Raw genomic sequence first — 22,481 nt, forward strand, 5'->3', positions numbered from 1 at the left:
CTAAATGAGTCAATAGGGACAAAGCAGGACTGATCAGACCCTCAAATTAACTCTTTCCCCCTTTCCAGTTGTATTTATTATAACCACGTTTCAGTCTCATTCTTTTGCACCATTTATTCCTGGCAGGGCCTGTTTCCCTTCCTACCATTTGTCTGTCTTGTCTATTAAGATGGTAAGTTCTTCCAGACTTGCTAGATGTCTGTATAGTGCATAGCAGAATGGGGTCCTGATCTCAATCGAAACAAATGGGACTTACTACAAAGTAAGGTAGAAAAAATCTGGCCCTTAGTTTTTAGATGCAATTCTAAGTAATCTGTTTTGGTAAAGTACTTCGCCTTCTGTGTATTCTTGCTAATGCTGAACATTAGTTATTTCTCTCTCCTGAGCTGCTGCAATTATCATGTATTATTATTTATTTGTACTAGAGAAGCTCTCAGGATATGTCTACACAAGGAGAAAAAAGGACCCAGATCAGCTGACTCCAGCTCATGGGGCTTGGGCTCTGGGGCTTTTCTTTCTGCATAGCCGTACCCCCAGAGGCCTGGACTGAGACTGAGTCCCCATTGTACTGGCACTACACAAACACACAGTGAGAGACAACCCCTGACACAAAGTGCTTCTAAACATTCTAAACAGACAAAACAGGCAAACGGTCGGAGGGGAAACAAGGACACAGAGGCCCAAGGTCACACAGCAGGTCAGTGACACAGCTAAGAACAGAGCCAGTTCTCTCGATTCCCAGTCCGCTGCCAGGTCCACAATACCACACTGCCTCCCAGGTTTATTTCTGTATAGCATTCTTCAGAGGAGTAGTATCACAAAATGCTTCTCAACCACCAGGACTTTGGAACGAAGCAGCACTGGGGGGATTTTAAGAACAGGTTAGACAAATACCTCTCAGGGATGATCTATGTTTGGTGGCTAGAGCAAAAAGGACTGGATACAGGATTCACAGGTCCTATTCTTAGTTCCGACATGGATTTGCTGTGTGATCTTAGGCAAGTCAATCACCTCTGACTTTGTTTGCCACTGTGAAACTGGCATTACTGTTCTGGAGTTGTAAACTTTCATTTGCCCTGCTGGGGATTCCATTGAACAACACCACTGTTCCTGTAAATCAGACACTCCTCCTTCCTGTAGTGTTGGGTAGGAATTTACAGCTCCAGACTCTATATTTCCTTATCTCAAAGGGTTATTGTGTGAGGCTTAATAGACCACAGTTTCTAAAGCACTCTGGGATGAAAAGCACTGTACAAGTGCAAAGTATTATTATTATTAAAGATTATTGTCTAAAGCTTTACTAAAGAGCATTTGATACCAAGTACAAATTTATTTCCAGCCCTCTAGAACTAAAATGGTATAAAACTAGATTAAAATATTTTTCTAAAGTAAGTGATAAAGTTAATCACAGTCAGGGTACAACTTGCATTCCCCGTTTCAGCAATGTATTGTTTTACGGACATAGATACAAACGAATAAAAAAATTAAACAAAAATCACAGTTTATAACAGAATGGCCAATTCATCCTTAAAGAGACACTGTCAACTTTAAATTCAAACTTAAACAAGCAAATTTCCTTGCTAGTTGGTCTAATCTTACCCTCAGTCTTTCTGGTCTATATTCAGTCTAACCAAACTGACTTCCACTGAGAGCAGAATTTGAGCCCTTAACAATAATGTAAACTTAGATGGTTGAAACTGGAAGTATTTTTTAATTTCCAATTTACTTTTCACAAATTACCTTTTGCATTTCTTGCACTGCACAAAGTAGTCAATGACATTCATGTTATTTTGTTTACAAATCATTGCTCAACACTGCAATATTTGGTTGCAAATATTGCAGAAGAACATTTTTTGTTTAAAAACAACTATATCTAGTGGCAGTTAGAAACAAACAAATATTTCTATTGGTTGTAAGTGTGTAAAAGCACATTTTAACAAAGTCTAAAGTTTGGTCCAAATGCAAGTTGATGGTATCTCTTCACTGAGATTAAAGTTGGGTGGGAAATGATTTTTCTGGCCTGTGAAAATTTTCAAGATTTCAAAAATTTTCCCGTTCTGTATCAGGACAAAACCAAATATCCCAGGTGAGTGCCTTAACCACCAGGTGACTGACTATCCTGGGGTGGGTTAAATACTTCTTGGAATGGGGACTCAAACTTGGGTCTCCCACATCCCAAGTCAATACTCTGACTGCTGGACTAGCAAGTCAGTCTTCCTTGGTCTCTCTGACCCAATGAATATATAGTTATTTATACACAACAGAATAGCTCAAATAAGAGAGACCGAGTAACCCCTATCCCAGAAAAGCCATTAGCCTGGTAGTTATGCTAAACACTGGGCTATTCTGTAAAGACAAGTTACAGTATTTCCTATGACTGGGGAATCAAAAGCATACAGGAGCCATGACAAGATATTTAGCAAAGTAGGCTAGAATTTGTTAGGGTAGAATTTGGTCTCCTGCCATATCAAATATATCTTGTAAGTTATGGCAACAAACATTGGCAAAAGGGACACGTGATTATGAAGACAAGATTATATGATAAATCAATAAAATAATTATATACAGGAGGTTAAATGTATGCAGCCAAAAAAATAAAAGAAAGATGCCACTTTAATGTGTCAAATGTAAGTCAAGGATATGAATGTAGGTGAATGCTGGTTTGTTTTAGGTTGGTCATAATCTTTAGACACACCTGACATTTTTGTAGTACATCATATGCTTTCTTCGCACCTCCAGCACTGTTTATTTTGCAAAGATCAGTTTTTACACTTCTTCTCTCACAGGTATAACAAAAGATTCCTTAGGACTGAGACAACCACAGCAATGCCTCCATTTTAGCAGCATAGATCAATTCTCCCTTCCAGGCCAAAGTATCACCAAAAGATGTCCATCTCCACCCCTTTTTGTTCTTTAGTAGAGTCACCATTCAGAAATAAATGCCTCCCTCCCATTTATGGGCTCCACTGATGGATGTGCCAGGACTCCTAAACAGCCTCCCTTTACTGTTCTGCACAATGATCTCAGCAGTAGAAGGTTCAAAAACCCTTCCAATGGACCAGCCCATATTCAGTACAAAATCGATTTACCATGGCTGTAGTCCCCTTTCTGTTTCTGCATCAAGCAAGGAGATTTTATTCTCCTTCATTTTTCTGCTCTGGGTTTCCTCTCCATTGTGCTTACCTTTGAAGCTTACTGCTGTGTAGAGATGTTAAGATTTCTCCACTACACATGCTTTTCCTTTTCCACTACACAGATAGCCCAGATGGATACCACACAGTCAACTGAGAAACTTTTTGTGCACCCGCATTAAAAGGCTTTTATGTCCAGCTATGAAAGAGGATCTTCGTCAATGCTTCCAATCAAAAATGTAATCAACAAAGTCTATGTGAAGCTTCCACACATTATCAGCTTCTTAGATAATAAAGTCGGGAGCCACGGATTCCTTATTTCACTTCAGGTTACAGCAAGGAGTAGTCTCTATCAGCCTTTGTTTGTTTGTTTAGAGAAAAAACTGAATTAAGCTCAAGGAAACTGCCCTGCGCGGACACAATTCTCTCAACAATTAGGATGAAATTCATGAAACAAAATCAGCACATCATGCCATTTTAAAGAGACTAATGAACAACTCAAGATGACATTTTCACTGTTCTGTGTTCCTTGTTTTTCTTCAGGGAAATCACATCCATTGCATCAATGGGGCCTAATACTCTTTCAGATGACAAACACCGCAATATATTCTCATTAAAATCGTATAAGTTGTTCAACATGGGCTTAGTCCTGTCTCGGCTCTAAAAAAGGGGCAATTAAATAAAATGTTCATGTGATTCAACTTATCCTATCCACATTCTTTTCTGGTTGTGCATTTAAGCTTGGTGTAGTGCAACCAAAGGGGAAAAAAGTGGAAATCTTTAATGAAGCAAAAAAATGCTTTACACAGACCAAATAAAAGGCTTGAAATTACCTTAATTAGCCAAGGGGAATTTCGTACAAGCCAGAGAGACTGGGAAAGTCTTTTGCAGAGAGACGGACTGAAAACTTCAACGAGATCCTGAACAAACATTACTGCACTATGCAACTCTCTGAGTCCACAGCACAAAAGGCAAAACCAGAGTCTAATTCTACTTCTTTATCTCATGATGTTGCTTAAGACATAACTTCAGGAAGAAAGGCAAGAATGGCACAACACCCACAGGTACAAGTCAGCCTTCTCTTCTACCCTCGTCAATCCACTTTGCTGAGATCAAAGTTTTGCCCTCTTTTTAAAATATATATTTAGTGCTGGGGGAAAAAATCCAGACAGATGACCATTATTATTATATGTTTCTGAGTAGCAGCCATGTTAGTCTGTACCTGCAAAAAGAAAAGGAGTACTTGTGGTACCTTAGAGACTAAAAAATTTATTAGAGCATAAGCTTTCATGAGCTACAGCTCACTTCATCGGATGCATACCAATGAAGTGAGCTGTAGCTCACGAAAGTTTATGCTCTAATAAATTTGTTAGTCTCTAAGTGCCACAAGTACTCCTTTTCTTTTTATTACTATATGTAATTGTTGGTTTCAGAGTAGCAGCCGTGTTAGTCTGTATTCGCAAAAAGAAAAGGAGTACTTGTGGCACCTTAGAGACTAACAAATTTATTAGAGCATAAGCTTTCGTGAGCTACAGCTTTCCACCAAATGCATCCGATGAAGTGAGCTGTAGCTCACGAAATCTTATGCTCTAATAAATTTGTTAGTCTCTAAGGTGCCACAAGTACTCCTTTTCTTTATATGTAATTGTGGTAGTGCCTGGAGCCAACAGCTCCATCACACAAGGTGCTGTATACATGTAGACAAAAAGGAAGTCCCCACCCCTCAGAGCTTACAATCTGGGGATAAAGTGAGAGACAACGGGGAGACACAGCAAAGAGACAGCAGAACACAAGGTAACAATGAGATGACTGGTTTCAGAGTAGCAGCCGTGTTAGTCTGTATTCGCAAAAAGAAAAGCAGTACGCTGTAGCTCACGAAAGCTTATGCTCTAATAAATTTGTTAGTCTCTAAGGTGCCACAAGTACTGCTTTTCTTAATGAGATGACTGTGATCAGTGTAATAAGGGACAGTCACAGACTAAATCCCTGTTTTGCCACAAAACACATGGAGTCCAGATAGAAGCAATACAAGCTTCCCCAGTGGAGCACTGGCAACATGCCTCAGTCCTGACTTGGAAGGACCACTCTGACAACTGAAAGCACAGTTCAGTCTCCAGGGCTCATTCAATCCATGGCCTACCAAATGCTACCAGGGTTGGTGGGTTTTGGGATGCTGAACACACATCTAACAGAAAGCATACTGAAATCACCACTCATTTCTCTTAAGTAACGAACACTACAGCAATCAGTGGGTAGCAACTTTCAGTTGCTACCTATAAGGGATGGATTAAAATCAGCTGAACTAGGGATGAAAGGTTCATAATGCATTTCCAATCCCGAGAGCAATCCAGTCCCCTGCAGTATCTTTTTAATTTCACTGTCGATGCAGTTGTGTTACAAATCTACACTCCTCCAATACCTTACTCAGAGCACCCAGCATCTAATTATAGCTTCCTGCCTGCTTTTCCTCAAACTCCCTCTGAAACTAACCTCCAGCCACACCGGTGTGTTTTCATTAACACCAGACCATCTAGGGTCTATCAGCACTTTAATGATAGTGGAGCACTTTACTTAAAGGAGATGTCAGCACAGTTTGTTCTGCTTTCCCCAAGTTATGCTACCAAGACCTATTCCCAACCCCCACTGCCCTCAAATCAATCTTCTGAACAAACCAAAATTGATCCAGGCATAGATGCACCTTCCAGAAAGACCAATCCGCCCATTTTGTCCTAAAGATGCATCACTATGTGCAATTACTTCCTCGCTGGCCACTTAAACATTATTAGGTACAGGTCAGGATGACCTTGCCTGAACTTCTCAAATGTAGATATAAAACTAGGGCTTGGTGCTTCATCACACTGACCAGCTGGCTGCTAGCTTACTCTGCCTATAAAAAAAACAGCACTAGCTCTGAGTGAGGGAATCTGACACTTCTCCAAGAGAAACACAGAGAGCCAGCTTTGAGAGAAAGTGATGGGGTTTACAGAAAGAGACCTTTAGGGAGAATATATAAAGCCCAGCATTTAGTACGACAAGACAGAGACAAACAAGAGTTTAATCAAAACAAGATTACTACCTCAAAGAAAAGGGCTCCCCACCCTACTCCATGTTGCCAAAAATTCTAGTGCCTCCATCAGAATCCCATTCCACAACTCTTGCAGCAATAAAATTTTATCTGCCTCTCCACTGCAAATAAGCTTCCTCCCCAGGCTTCACTTAGCAGTTGCTCTATCTCCTTCCTAGAGTCTGTTGAAACAGACGCCTTCAGACTCCCTGCTTGGTCTGTCACAGTTTGCCTTGCTTCTGTCTCTTCCTATCCAACACCAGACATCAGCACCTGATGCTCCAGTCGTCTCTGCCAAGCTCTGTCCCAACAAGGAATTTATTTGCTCTTTCTACTGTAAAGAAGACTCTCATCCTGTATTTTGTATTCCTTCCTATCTCAGCTCCTATCTTTTATGCTTTTCACTCTCTGTTCTCTTGCCATCCAACTATTTATCTTCCAATTTCTTTCACTCGAAGCTCGGCCCTTAGTTTCTTCCTGGCACCTGTCCCTCTCCCCTACCTACTCCTCAAAAACACTTAATTTAACCTCTAACCAAGATCAAAGACTCTAGTAACAAGTATTAAGAGTATGTCCCTTATTTAGGATGTGGGAACACAGCCTGATTCTCCATTAGTCTTAACATAGCATATTTCTCCTCTGTCCCATTTCTCTCTGGATCCTTTTTTGGCTGTGCAAACTTGACATGGAATGAAAGTTTCAATAGATGCTACAAGAAAAGTACATTAAACATTATTATTATTATTATTAAACATTTATATTGCGATAGCATTTAGAGGGCAACTAGATCAGGGTCCCATTGTGCTAGGCACTGTAAAAGCATCTAAGAAACGATAATCCCTGCCCCGAAGAGCTGACAGTCTGAAAGATAAGACATACACACAGATGAGAAGCTGGGGGTAGGGGAGTGAGAGATAATCACAGTAATGAGATTTGCATAGTTCTTAGCCAGTCAGGAGTGGCAATCACAAATTATTCCATAGGAAGACCTATAGCCTACACAGAACGGTGTGAGTTTAAAGCCTTTTTCCTTGAGCAGGATCTGTTCTTCTAACATGGCTTTTTGAAATGCTAGACGGGAAAACGTGCATGGGTTCAGCTGGCGGCACGAACTCTTAAAGTTGTGGAGAAATCAAACCTAAGCTTGCTTCAGACTCCTGAAGCAAGGCCTGAAATAATCCCTGAAACTACAGTCTCCTCCCGTCTTGGTCCCCTAATGATGGCATCTTCTCCCATTTGAGGCAACCGAGAGGTATTTAGAGCTAATCAAGTTGGGGCTTGATCACCTTTTTCTCCTCTTCATACCTAGCTTATAGGATGTGGGGTTTTTTTTTTTTTTTTTTTTTTTTTTCCTTTTTTTGTGTGGAGAGGATGGGGCTTATTAAGCAGGGGGAACCCTTCCAACCAAAAGCCTTGTCATGTTATAAAAGATTTCACCCTGGCATGCTGGAGTGAAATCAATGTTCCATAAAAGTGATTAATTGTTCCCCTCCCCTCCACAAACTTTGACGTGCCACAAGAGCCACAGAGCTATTCAGCTGGTGTTAGCGACCCTGCTGTAGGCTTCAGGCTGCGATAATCCCATGGGAATTACTCATTCAAAACTGTTACATATCAACTAAATTGTTACCAACCAAAACATATCAGGATCATTTTATCCCGGGAAACTACTTGTGCTACCATGAAATGTATTTACTGTAAAATAAATGTTTTGGGGTTTTTTTTGTTTTTGTTTTTTGTTTGTTTGTTTTTACAAGAGCTCACTTGTTTGTTTTATAGGAAATACCTGAGGTTGTTTTTTAGGCCAGTTTTAGAGAGGCACAAATCAATGACTAGTCTTCTTACACTCCCACTATAAACTACCCTATGCTACCAGGGGCAAACTTGCTCCTGTGCAGACAGACAGCACAAGGTAGATGAACCACTTAAGTCTTATTCAAGCCCTGTTTTGAATTTAAAATGCAGCTATTAACCTGTATTATACCTACCATATTCTACAGTAACTTGCCAAAATACTGCAATTTCATTCTTGAAAGACACAATACTTCGAATACGGAAGAGCATAATGTTGGCTCCTTTACTAAAGGTCACGTAAGAACACACAGGAGTACTAGCAGAAGGGGAGCAAACATGAAATACTTTTTCAGCACGGTGTCAAGGGATTTTCAGCTCATTTCTGGCCAGGTTTTAGGAACAAACATTTCATCTGCTTTCACAGAACTTCTCATTACTGAGTCGAAGAAAAAAAAAATTGCCCGAAGCAAACATAAACAAACTTCTGCCAGTAGGTCAATTTTGGCGGAATGTTGATTCTTTGCGCAGTAACACCAACATAAATAAGGAATAAGTCCCTAAAGACTATGAACTGATTATGTTGGTGCAAAGCAAGAGAAGAATCATAGCACAAGTACACAGACTTCTTCTGGGCACCATGGAATCAGAGTAGTGGGAAGCAAGAGACAAAGAAAAATAAGCTAACTAAAGCCAAAATATGCTCCACATCCTTTTGCAGCATGAGGAATCAGAAGCAATGCTGATTGTAAGAAACGAGAGGTACATTTTTTTTGGTCCGTGTAAAGCATGTTTAATGGCCCTGGCTGTAACTTGCAAGTAATAAGAACATTTGTCTTCATTCCCCACACATAAAATGCCTGACAGGGTTTTATCAAATAAAAAGCCAATATGCCACAAGTATCAGTAAGTAACTTCAGCGGCTACTTAAATCCTCAGTTTTTGACTCCTACTCTAAATGTTTGCTGACAAAGCCCAAAGCCCTGACAATTGCTTCACCCTTTACATTCCAAGGTGAGGGGTGGGGAATGGCACCTGAAAAGCTATCTGGGAAGAGGGCTGACAATCAGCCCCTGACAAACATCAGAGAAGCTGTACTTTTCACACATGAAGGTAAAGGGCTAGGTCCTTAGCTGATGTAAATCAAACACAGCTCTGTTAACTGCAGTAGAACTTCACTGATTTACACCAGGTGGGGGTGTGGTCCAAACAGTGTCAGAGAGTGAACCTCCAAACTCTTCTTACTGCACCCTAATAGCGCACCATAAGCAGCATTGACTTCAATGAGGCTTCACACAGCAGTAAGCAATATGGCCCCAATTTAGCAAAACATTAAAGCATATCCTGAAGTCCATCCACATTCAGCAAAGCATGTCAGCATATTCTTAACTTTAAGCAAGTCCAAGAGGAACTTGAACTCCTGTTTAAAGTTAAGCACGTGCTTAAGTGCTTTATAGAACAGAGATGGACTCCTGAATCAAGACCTTATCTCGGTAGTGACTGTTTGGAAGAAGGAGTCCTTAGAAAGGAACTGTGGACTCCAGACACACACTTTGATGCATCTCATATTTTCCCCTATATCCTAGATTTCAAGAATCCAGAAGCCCCGGCAGCCTCTTGAATAGAATCAGGGAAGAACCTGAAATTCAATTTTCAGGTCCAGATCTGAATTTTTCAAAAGATGAGTGTATTCAGATGGAGGGTTTGATTTGGGCCTGGACGTCAGATAAAATAAAAAACTGTGACAACAAGAAACAGGGTTTCCTCAGTATTCAACCTGCAGTAACTGAAACTACAAGGAACCACAATTTCATATGATCTTGATGAAAACCAGATTTGCTCAAAAGCAGGTCCAAGATACTAACAAGATTCGTCAGATCTTCAGCACACAGTACATCCATCACATAAGCCATTTATTATGGAATGGCATTAGAACTCTGGGCTGAGAGTAAGGGATTTTAAGCTATGGTCAGTGATTTAGGAATAGATTTATATGTTAATTTGCTAATAAAAAAATGTATCATTCTGATAAAATATGTGACATTCATAACTAAACTATAATCCATATATTAAGGTTTGCTTCTGCTGAACTATATAAGATGTTGATTATGTTTACAAAAATAACTGGATGCACCTGAAAAATAAGAAATAAATGTTTTATCTAGGTATTTATACACATCACTCACAGTGTATCTGAATATCTGAAACTGAGAAGCCACATTCAAAACACTGCAGTTAACTGCAACTTAAAAACTATTTTCTTCTGGAAAAATTACAATTGTTCTTGAAAATTTCAAAATGCAACTGGTTTTAATGCAGCCTCACTAGTAAATAAAGCTATGAAAAAGTTTCCAACAAACTGCTAATTGTCCAAAACTCATCTGCGTTTTGTGTTAAATGACAAACCTGGAACTCAGACCAGATTTCATTGAAGGTTTGCTAAAATTTGTGGACTTTGGAGGAAACTTGGACCTGCTTTTGAGCAAATCTGGTTTTACATCAAGATCATATAAAATTGTGGTTCCTGTGATTTCAATTATAGCAGATTGAATACGGAGGAGAGCCCAGATTCAGAAATAGTTTTTCATATAAATACAAACTAAAATAATGCTACTCTTGTACAGCCCTTTCTTCTGTAGCTCTAAAAGCACTTTACAAAGGATCATTATCCTCATTGTACAGAGGGGAAACTGTGACAAGGAGCTGAAATGACTTGCCCAAGATTGCTCAGCAGGCCAGTGGCAGAGATTGGAACAGACCGCATGTCTCCCGTGTCCCAGTTCAGTAGTTTGTCCACTAGGCAACACTGTTTTGAATTTACTGTGAATTGGTGGAATGATATTATTGATCACTTGCAAATATCCTTCTGAGTACTGGTCCTTCATGAAAAAGTTCCTAAATCCTTAAAGTTCCATGAATTTTAACATGAATGAAAATTTGGGTGAGAATTTGTCCTGAAAACTGCATTATTCACTATTCATCATTTGTTATGCTTATAAATTTTTATGCAACTGTCCAGGGAAATACTGGAAGTCAAATTCTGCCACCTTTACTTACACTAAGTACAGGCGCCCCCCTGGCTTACGCAATCGTTCCGTTCCATTCAAATTTTGCGTACGTTGGAAATGTATACCCCTACCTTATGCAAAAATTTCCGCAACTCAAAAATCCTGCTTATGGAACTTTTTCTGTAAGTGCGAATTTGTGTAAGTCGGGTCTTGCATAACCCTGGGAGCATCTGTAGTGCTTTAATATGTGGACTGCCTGCAAAGCAAGGTACCAATCAACATACGTAAGGGAGAAAGTATCAGGCCTTGAACAGTAGGAAATAAAGCAAACAGGATGTGTTTAATTCTTTTTTTTGATTCAAGACCAGAAATACAAAACTTGTTCATTCTGTTGCAGGGAGAAATGTTCAGGACCGATGGAGACATTTTATTATCATTAACTGCAACCTGTTGATAGGCACTATTGATTTACCAGTGGTTTTGCCCTAGTTAGTGATCCCTCTACAGAGAAGTGTCAGAGGGAGAGTCTGTAGCAAGAGCAGTTCAGTTTAAGAGCTGGAGCTAGGAAGTGCAGCTGTTTCTGATTGTCAGATTAAGAGAGAAAAAGTGAAGCAGGGTAAAGCACCTTCTCTTAATGGAAATACTGTTAGCTAAGAAGGACAGTTTAACTACTAAAGAAATGTATACCAGTTTTTCCTCTGTACTTTAGCTTTGCACATACTGTATCTGCTCCTTTACAGCCTGGTCCAAATGACACTGAAGTCAGTGGAAAGAGTTCAACTGATTTCACTGAGTCTTGGATCAGGCTGTATGGGTTTGGGCCCTGATTCAGAAAAGCAAGTAAGCACATGGTCAATGGGATTTAGTCACTGAAGTTAATGGCACAACTCACATGCTGAAAGTTAAGTACTTTCTTACAAGTACAATTTTCAAAAGCACCCAAGTGATTTAGGAGCGAACATGCCATTAATTTTCACTGAGGGTAAAATTTTCAAAAGTGCCTGACTCCTTTGCTGAACAGATACCATATTTATCTGCTTGAGGGATGGACTGAATTAAGGCCTAGATTCTGATATCTTTACTCACATTGAAAAGTACCTTACTCCACAGATAAGCCAGTAAAGAACATGTTGTTACTAAGATGCTTTTTTTCCTCAGTATGAGTAAGCGCCTCCATTCTGCAAGTCTGGTCCAGGTATTTATTTTGCCATTTAATATGTAAATACTTTATGGCTCAACTCCCTATTTTTTTAATGGCACCCTTTTACAAAAGGAGCAAGTATTCTTGAAATAGTTTTAAAGTTGACTACATGAAATAATGTCACCGATAAACATGATGAGCTCATGCCCTGCAGTGCTGTGAGCTGAGCTGGGCAAAATGGCTTGGGTGGACAAGTTATACTTGAATTGTCATCGGAGGAGGACTTGAACTTGCATCTCCCGCTTGAGAGTCCTAACTACCATGGTATAGAGTCAGGTATTTCCTTCTCTCCCTCCCCAAAACCCAATGATTAGGGCGCTCTCTTGGGAGGTAGGAGATTCAAATTCAAACCCCTGCTTCCCATCAGGCGGGGGGGACGGACTGAAAATGGGTCTCCCACATCATGGGTGAGGGCACTAACCACCAGGCTAAAGTTATAGGGGGCAGCAGTCGTAGCCACACCTCCCTTCCCACTTTGTTAATTTAGCTCCTTTAAAAATACACAGGAACAAAACGTGTCAGGCCAAGACAAGTTTCATTCAATGCATAATCGACTTTCTAGATTCACTGAAAATTTCAGAATTTTTCTGTTTCAGTTCAGCTCAAAACAATTCCCTCTCCCCAAACTGCCAGTGAACCGAAAAAAACAGTTATTCCCCCAGCTCTAGTTGTGAGTATTCTCAATGAAGTCAATCGGAGCTGGGGGTATTCACTAACTCAGGGCCTAGAGGGAAATGCATGCCAGGCAGAGTGATTTTCTATATGCTGGCAAATGTCCTTGTTTAGTCCTTTTAAAATGCCCAAATTAGCCTAGTGTATTTTTTTAAAATGCACTATGAAGATTTTGGTTTTAAACTGACACTTTCCACCTAATCTATTAATTGTGAAATCTAGCATAAACAGCCCCCTTACTGGCCTCTCTGTGCAAGCTGGGGATTAGAGGGTAACCCTGTTTCATAGATTCATAGATACTAAGGTCAGAAGGGACCATTCTGATCATCTAGTCCGACCTCCTGCACAGCGCAGGCCACAGAATCTCACCCACCCACTCCTATGAAAAACCTCACCCATGTCTGAGCTATTGAAGTCCTTAAATCATGGTTCAAAGACTTCAAGGAGCAGAGAAGCCTCCCTCAAGTCAACCATGCCCCATGCTACAGAGGAAGGCGAAAAACCTCCAGGGCCTCTCCAATCTGCCCTGGAGGAAAATTCCTTCCCGACCCCAAATATGGCAATCAGCTAAACCCTGAGCATATGGGCAAGATTCACCAGCCAGATACCCAGGAAAGAATTTTCTATAGTAACTCAGATCCCATCCATCTAATATCCCATCTCAGGGGATTTGGCCTATTTACCCTGAATATTTAAAGATCAATTACTTACCAAAATCCCATTATCCCATCATACCATCTCCTCCATAAACTTATCGAGTAGAATCTTAAAACCAGATAGATCTTTTGCCCCCACTGCTTCCCTTGGAAGGCTATTCCAAAACTTCACTCCTCTGATGGTTAAAAACCTTCGTCTGATTTCAAGTCTAAACTTCCTGGTGGCCAGTTTATACCCATTTGTTCTTGTGTCCACATTGGTGCTGAGGTTAAATAATTCCTCTCCCTCTCCTGTATTTATCCCTCTGAGATATTTATAGAGAGCAATCATATCTCCCCTCAACCTTCTTTTAGTTAGGCTAAACAAGCCAAGCTCCTTAAGTCTCCTTTCATAAGACAAGTTTTCCATTCCTCGGATCATCCTAGTAGCCCTTCTCTGTACCTGCTCCAGTTTGAATTCATCCTTTTTAAACATGGGAGACCAGAACTGCACACAGTATTCTAGGTGAGGTCTCACCAGTGCCTTGTATAACGGTACTAAAACCTCCTTATCCCTACTGGAAATGCCTCTCCTGATGCATCCCAAAACCGCATTAGCTTTTTTCACAGCCATATCACATTGGCAGCTCATAGTCATCCTATGATCAACCAATACTCCAAGGTCCTTCTCCTCTTCTGTTACTTCTAATTGATGCGTCCCCAACTTATAGCTAAAATTCTTGTTATTAATCCCTAAATGCATAACCTTACACTTCTCACTATTAAATTTCATCCTATTACTATTACTCCAGTTTACAAGGTAATCCAGATCCTCCTGTATAATATCCCGATCCTTCTCCGAATTGGCTCTGTTACTGGCTCCTGCATAAATTGAACAGTGTGTGCTATACATGCATATCACTGCTTAGGTTTAAAAAATGCCCAATATTAAGGAAACATAATGCATACATGAAAGCTACTTTCAGGGTGGAAAATGAAGATGTATGGATTTCGTTTTAAAGGGACATTAGCAGATTTAAAAATCCTGTATGTTTTAAAGGCAAATTTCTGGAGTTTTGCAAGAATTTTTAAAAAAAAATCTACAAGATTTTCAATAGTGACTAATGTTTTAAGGTATCCAACTTGAGGTACCTTATAGGGACTGATTTTCAGAAACTCTTGAGAACCCCTCCCCTGGAAGTTCAGCTTCATTAAGATAGGTACCAAAACATTGAGACACCCATAATCATTAGTGATTCCTGCAATATCTTGGTGCTGGCTCACTGTTGGCCATTAACACAGTCTTTTCACATTTTGCATTTATCTCAGCTTGGGTATGATAAGAATAGTTTCCCTTTTGTTTCTAATCCATTCTAATCCAGGCCTGCGGATGCAGCTCTTGGAGGGGTAAACAGGGGAAGGGAATGTTTAACCTCAAACAAAAATCTAAAGCTAGCCCTGAACCAGAAGTGAACTTTGGATCATGGCAGGCCAGAGGGGACCAAAACAACCTACTCTGGAGAAGGGATAAGAGACAAAGAGCTGAGAGGAAAGGAAAGGACAGTCTTTACTGGTTTCAGAGTAGCAGCCGTGTTAGTCTGTATTCGCAAAAAGAAAAGGAGTACTTGTGGCACCTTAGAGACTAACAAATTTATTAGAGCATAAGCTTTCGTGAGCTACAGCTCACTTCATTTACTGTCTCCTTAACAGCTCCCGAAGACTCACATGTCCTCCTCCCCACCAAAACCTGCCACATCCCCTCCCTGATCTACTCTAACCTCCCCAAAGTGCTCCCCCCCATTATCCTCCTGCACTCATCCCCTTGAAACATGCCCCACAGAAACCTTCCATAACTGTGCCCGTCCCACCACCAAAATCCTATCCCATTTATCAGGAAACACTAATTTTTGAGACATCTTTCACTGCACAAACAATATCAGTAATGTGCACCCAGAAAACAAGTTTTCATCCTATGGGCAAGACATTTGTTATAGCTTGTCTTTTGTCATTGTAATTTCAAGATCCTAGCTCCATATTATATGTATTGGGGGGTAATGTCCTACTCCAGTTTAAAATGGGTTGAATCTCTTGTCAGTATAGCACATTTTTGTTGTGCTGTGAGCTTACAAGCATTCATTGCAATGCTGTATGGGACAGAGCTGGGCAATTTTTTCCTCCAGCAAATAGTTTATTCACTGAAAAATGCCATATGGGAGAGCAAAGTTCAAATCCCTGCTCCACTATCTATGTAGATATGTATCAAGAATGGAACAGCTTCAATATGAGAAACAGAAAGACCCACAGCAAACTATAGCCCAGCCGCTAGGGTGCTTCCGCCACAATGTGGGAGACCCAAGTTTAAATCTCTGCCCCACATGCAGCGGACGGGGGAATTGAACCTGGGACTCTCACATCCCAGGGGAGTGCCCCAACCACTGGACTACAGGTCAGAAGGAAGACAAAGGCAGCAATGCCATTGCCTCCTCTGGCTGCTTTATTTCATTTCCTTTGCTTTTACGGTAAAACGTGCCCAGAAACTACACCAAGCAGTTTGTTTTGATCCAAAACAAAAAAAAATTCAACTTTTTCCTTTTTGCTGAAATTCTTCAGATTTTTTTTTTTGCATTCAATTCAGCTTGAATCAATTTTTAATTTTTTTTATTTTTCAGAGCTGCCACCCAAACTAAAAATCCAGCTGTTCTCCTAAAGCTAGTAAAGAACTATCAAAAATGGTAGCCCAGTCTGGGACCAGAAATGATACAAAGCCTTCGCTGCTAGGTCTGATTTTTGTGATGGACCCAAAATTAATGTCCCAAGTAAGGGTCTGATCCCCGGCTCTCTGAAGTCAGTGGAACACTCTTATTAACTTCAGCAGGCTTTGGATCAGGACCTAAATGAGAGCAGTCCACAACAGCAGCTATGTGGAAAGAGAGAAACCAAAGTCCTAGAAGGCCTTCAAGTTTCCAAACCAAACAGTATCAAGAAGGTTTACTCTAGCCTTGTGAAATGGTAGCTAGAGCCCTGCAGAGATACAATTTTATATCCCGGATATCCACATCCGCAGATATAAATTTGTATTCACGCAGGGCTCTAATGGTAACTACAGAATTCTCAAGGGCATGAGAATTTCCTCTGAATGGAAGCAGTGAATAATGTAATGTATATGATGAGGGACCATGTCACCGGTTTAACAGTAGGAAATGTTCATTTTCTGAATCTAGAAAAGACGGTGCAGGGGGGATGCATCAATCAGAGTTAGCCACTAAATCTACAACATTACAGAAGGAGAGAGATTTACAAGCACCCAAGTCAGTGGGCCAGGTAACAGTGTCACTAGGCTATTGCTCCAGTGTTTCCAGGCTCATTAAAAAAACTACTAAGATCAGCCTTGTTCATGGCAAAAGCACTGAAGGGGCTTGACTCTTGTCTGTGGGTGCAGTTTGACTGACATTTACACTCACACTTTACCCACAATCAGCTGTGGCCATGGGGGGTGGCAGGGAAGGCAGCTTTAAGCTCAGACTAGTACTCAGTCGGATCCCCTCCTCTAAAGGCTAATCTAGAAGATGCGCTGAATCAGGGTCTCTTCTGCATGTTCTGGCTCTGCTCCCTACTCAGCACACAGTTCCTACTCTGTGAGCAGTGCTGCCCGGTTCAACCTCAGCAAATCAGGGATGCGGTGGGGACTTGCACTACGTTATCCCACTTTCAGGCAGATGTGGTGCCACTGGCAGCCTGCAACATAGGTTCCAACAAGGAGAAGTGAATCAGACCCACTGGTAGGAAAAAAAGACCCTCCCAATACATGTCGAACTGTAGGATCCATATTATATTTTAAAAGAGCCACTAACACCTCAATACAAGAGAGTTTCTGTTTTGTTATTTTCTAAACTTTGCCTCCCTCCCCCTTCTATTGAACTGAACTTAGAATCCCCTTAATTTCTCAGCTTGATTTTCTATTCTTTTCTTCAAAATGATGTATATGGAGGGGTGGGGTGTTCTCTGAGCAGCATTATGTGCTTCACGGATGCAAGCCAAGTAGCTATTTAGGCAACCACTAGGTCTGGAATCAATCGTTTCCATCATTCCCAACATGTGTGTCTGCATAATTCCATGCTCTCATTGTCATGCAAAGAGGTTTGTAGAAATGGTCAGATACACCCTGAAAGCAGAAACAAACAAACCCTCATTATGTTAACCAGAGATCCCACCACATCCTCCACATACAGGAAGGCTTTCAATTTTAGGCAGTATAGCATGCAGACCATTGTGGAAGAAAGTTACCCCAGTGCAGAAAGGATGCACAAAGCTCTAGCCATTGTTGAAGCAGCACTGCCCCCAGGAGAATCTCAACCATGTCAGGATGTAGGGGACCCCCATGGGGTAACCAGAACAACAGGCTGTGATAGCTACTCTGAGAATCAGCACTCTACAGAAAAACACTATTTCACCACCACCACTAGGCTCCCATCTTTTCTGTATCCCACTGGAATTCTTCTGGTACACGTAACCTACCATCCTTGAAAAAGGAAAGTTCTGTTAGATGAGGTCAACTTTTAGAGTTCGTTCCACTGTCACTTGTACTTCATAGAATAAAAAAAGGAAGATGCATGGGAATGAAGTGTATAACTGCTACGTATCTATGCTAAATATCTATGCTGCCCTCCATCCACACTTCATGTCAAGAGACTTGCATGCAAGGAAACAGGGTGTGGCAGGTGCTTTGCCCAGCCATGCTGAATACCGCGCACTGGTCAGAGCATTTTAGCCTGACTCTGCATGGGCAAGGGCCCCTTGGAAGTCAACACGGGATCATTCAGGCACCTGCACAGAGTGAGATGCCATAATGAGGCCTTGGATTCTAAAGTCTTTGGGAGTAGGTGCCCTCATTTTGATCTAAAAAGAGCAAGGCACATCTTTCAGTGTTTACAGAAAACAACAATCTATACCCCAGCATATTTGTTATTGACAGACATTCTGTTACTTTTAATTAATTACTAATTAAATAATAATTTTTGCTGCACCTTTCAGTTCCAGATTCAAGCTAGAGGGGGAAAATCTTGCTCATCCCATTGGCTGTTTGTAAGCCTTTTCAGTCCAGTGCAGACGAGCCACCTCCTCTACCATTGGGTGTTGGGTGACAAACATCTACAACCAGCTGTACTTTTGAATGCCTGCAAGTCCTATCCTGTTTTTAGTAACACATTTAGCTCCTCAGCATTCCACGCTCCCAGGGGCACAGCAAAAGCAGGGAGCGGTGATGGACAAGAACTGGTAAAGCCATCCCTTCCAGCTGCTGACCTCTGCACTAAGGAAAGCCAAGGATTTCTTTGTATGGTTTTATTTAAGCTGAACCAGCTATCAGTAAATCTACTTGCTTTGTTTCTTTAAGATGCCATGTTTTCAGCACCCACGCATCCCATCACCACCAAAAACACTCAAGAATGAAGAGCAAGAAAGTGCTATCCAAATGGCCAAGCACTGGAATGCCCTTCCCTTTAGCATTATCTTCTCAGTGAGAACAAAGTCTAATTCTTCCCTCTGCCACTCTGGACGCATATTGACAACATACACCAAGCGATTCCAGTAGCACATTCATCTTAACGAGTCAAGCAAAACGATTGGGTAAAAAATGAACATACGTACCTGGATAAGAGAAACATTGTGTAGACTAAGTCTGAAGAGGTAGTTCCTGCAGGAGAAAGAAGAAGAAAAAAAAGTTGTTAGATTAAAGAGAAAACTTTTTAAAAAAGGAAGGGCGGGAGAGAAGAAAGTGAGGGAAAGTAGTATACTTTTGGCTAAAAGTATGGTCATGCATTTATTCAGGCAGTGAGCCTTTCCAAGAAAAGTGTCCACGTGATCCACCAAAATAACAAAAGGAAATGCTAAAATGGTGCCTCTTGTTTCACAGAAATGTAGGGGCTGGACGGGACCTCTAAAGGTCATCTAGTTCAGGCCCTGGCACTAAGGCAGGACCAACTAAACCTAAACCATCCCTGACAACGGTTTGTCCAAACTGTTTTTAAAAACCTCTAATGATGTAGATTCCACAACCTCTCTTGGAAGCCTATTCCAGTGCTTCACTGTCCTTATAGTCAGAAAGATTTTCTTAAGCTTTAACCTCAATCTCCCTTGCTGCAGAGTAAGCCGATTACTTCTTGTCCTACCTTCAGTGGACATGAACAATTGATCCCAATCCTCTTTATAACAGCTCTTAACATATCTGAAGAGTTATGAGGTCCCCCTCACTCTTTTTTCAAGACAAAATATATCCAGGGTTTTTGTTTTAACATTTCCTCATAGGTCTTTTTCCTCTAAACCTTATCATTTCTCCTCTGGATTCTCTTCAATTTGTCCACATCTTTCTGAATGTGTGGCGCCCAACTGGACATGATGCTCCTGCTGAGGCCTCAGCACTGGCAAGCACAGCAGGACAATAACCTTCCGTTGCCTGTCTTTTCATGAACTTTGTAACAAAGCTCTGAGCCAATTTGTAGCCAAACTTTCCAAAGCCTATAATGGAGATGTACAAAGAAACCTTAACAACTAGGGGCCTGATTCAAAATTTTCAGCTGGCACAAGGCCAATGCTGCTACACTCCTATTTGCTTCTGGGAGAGGGGATGAGATGGAATCTGCAGACCTGGGCTCAGAAGAACACGGAAAGCAGGGAAAAGCGCAGCTGCATTCTGCTAGGTGTTCTCCACACACACAAAACTTGCAGCGAAATCAGTGCAAGGGACTGTGGCCTGAACCCGTGGTCTGTGCGGAAACTCCCCAAGCCCCCACACCCGAGCCGTGATGAAGAATCTTCCCGAGCAAAGAGGATTCTGGGTCAGAGGCAGTGGAGACAGGTTCTGACATGACAGTTCTTGCTGCCAAGGGCTAAAGGGGGCAAGGGGATGGCCAGATGGCTATGGGACACAAAGGGCCTAGGCATCCCCACAACACTCTCATGATCTGTGCAGACCTAAAAGAAATATTGACAGATTACAGAAAAAAGGAAACAATCATTTGTGTTATGTAGGTGTTTATGCTTAATAACCTTGACTTAACGCATTCACATTTCCACCCAAGTCTAATGAATACACTAAATATATTACATTCATAAATACAATAATATAATAAAGAGAGAAAGCTATAGCGTGATCCAGTAGCTGGAAGTTGAAGCTAGACAAATTCGGACTGAAAACAAGGCACAACTTTTTGACATGGTAATTAACCATTGGAACAATTTATCAAGGGTTGTGATAGATTCTCCATCACTGACAATTTTTAAATCAAGAATTGGATGTTTTTCTAAAATACATGTCATTTGTTTTGGGGAACTTGTATGGCCTGTGTTATACAGGAGGTCAGATTAGATGATCACAATGGTCTCTTCCACTCACCTGCACAGGAATAACCGACAGAGGAGCATGAGACTCTTCAATGATCCCTATCAAAGCACGTCAGAGACAATACTAAATGAATGATTTCCTGAGAAGTATTTAGGCAGTGTGGCCTAACAGAGCACGAGACTGGGATTCATGAGACTTGAGTTCTAGTCCCAGCTCTGCCACTGGCTTGTTGAGTGACCTTGGGGAAGCCTCTTCCCTCCCTCTGCCTCAGTTTCCCAATCTGTAGCATGGGGATAATGATACTGAGCTCCTTTGCACAGATCTTTGAAATCTACTCAAATCTATTCACCTACTGATGAAAAGAGCTAGGTATTATTATTATTATTAGCAAAATGTGTCCAATGTATCTTTCCAAGTTCTCACTTAAGAGCATCTCCCCAAATCCAGCAGTTCTTTTGTACACTGAAAACATCCTTCCCTTCTCTTACAGCTGTATAACCTTCCATGTACTTGGTTATTAACCTCAGAGGGGTAGCCGTGTTAGTCTGGATCTGTAAAAGTGGCAAAGAGTCCTGTGGCACCTTATAGACTAACAGACATATTGGAGCATAAGCTTTCGTGAGTGAATACCCACTTTGTCGGATGCATGTAGTGGAAATTTCCAGAGGCAGGTATAAATATGCAAGCAAGAACTCCTTTCCAAATGCAAACTGATGGACATCATACCAAATGAACTGAAGGTTAAAAATCCATTGCTATCTACATACTGCCCAGACCACAATGAGAGATGATGACACACACTATCAAAGAAACTGAGGAACCACCTGATCAGCATCCTATACAGCAAACAGGAAAACATCAAAAAAGAGCTCTCCAACCTGGAGACTCTCATAAATAACCAACCTTCCATACAAATGGACTTTACTAAAATAAGACAGGAGATCTACATTAAACACTTCACCTCTCTACAAAGGAAAAGGACTGTAAGCTGTCTAAAATCCTACCTGCCACATGGGGCCACAACAATGGTAACCCTAACTCACCCAGCAATATCGTCAATCTATCCAGCTACCCGCTCTGCCTGGCAGAAGAGTCTGTCCTATCTCGGGGACTCTCTTTCTGCCCTGCCACCCCCACAAACATGATACAGTTCTGTGGTGATCTGGAAGCCTACTTTCGCCGTCTCCGACTCAAAGAATACTTTCAAGATAACACTGAACAGCACACTGATGCACAGATACCTTCCCACCAACAGCACAAGAAGAAGAACTACACATGGACTCCTCCTGAGAGTTGAAATGACAGACTGGATCTATACATAGAATGCTTCTGCTGACGTGTACAGACAGAAACAGTGGAAAAACAACATCACTTGCCTCATAACCTAAGTCGAGCAGAACGCAATGCCATCCACAGCCTCAGAAACAACCCTGACATTATAATCAAAGAGGCTGATAAAGGAGGTGCTGTTGTCATCATGAACAGGTCTGACTACCAAAAGGAGGCTGCCAGACAACTCTCCAATACCAAATTCTACAGGCCACTTTCCTCAGATCCCACTGAGGAATACACTAAAAAACTACACCATCTACACAGGACACTCCCTACACTAACACAGGAACAAATCAACATACCCTTAG

General features: G+C 41.2%; 1 protein-coding gene across 5 annotated transcripts in view; it reads right to left on the minus strand.

The window, feature by feature from the left end:
- SEMA5B (semaphorin 5B) overlaps nucleotides 1–22,481 on the minus strand; it is a 376,386-nt gene that overhangs the window by 113,447 nt on the left and 240,458 nt on the right. For all 5 annotated transcript variants that reach the window (XM_038422653.2, XM_043504940.1, XM_038422657.2 and 2 more), the window contains one exon: nucleotides 19,149–19,194. In XM_038422653.2, coding sequence (XP_038278581.1) covers nucleotides 19,149–19,194 — 46 coding nt within the window. The remainder of the gene's footprint in view (nucleotides 1–19,148; nucleotides 19,195–22,481) is intronic.

The sequence above is a fragment of the Dermochelys coriacea genome, chromosome 11 (genome assembly GCF_009764565.3).
Source record: "Dermochelys coriacea isolate rDerCor1 chromosome 11, rDerCor1.pri.v4, whole genome shotgun sequence".
Taxonomy (NCBI): domain Eukaryota; kingdom Metazoa; phylum Chordata; order Testudines; family Dermochelyidae; genus Dermochelys; species Dermochelys coriacea.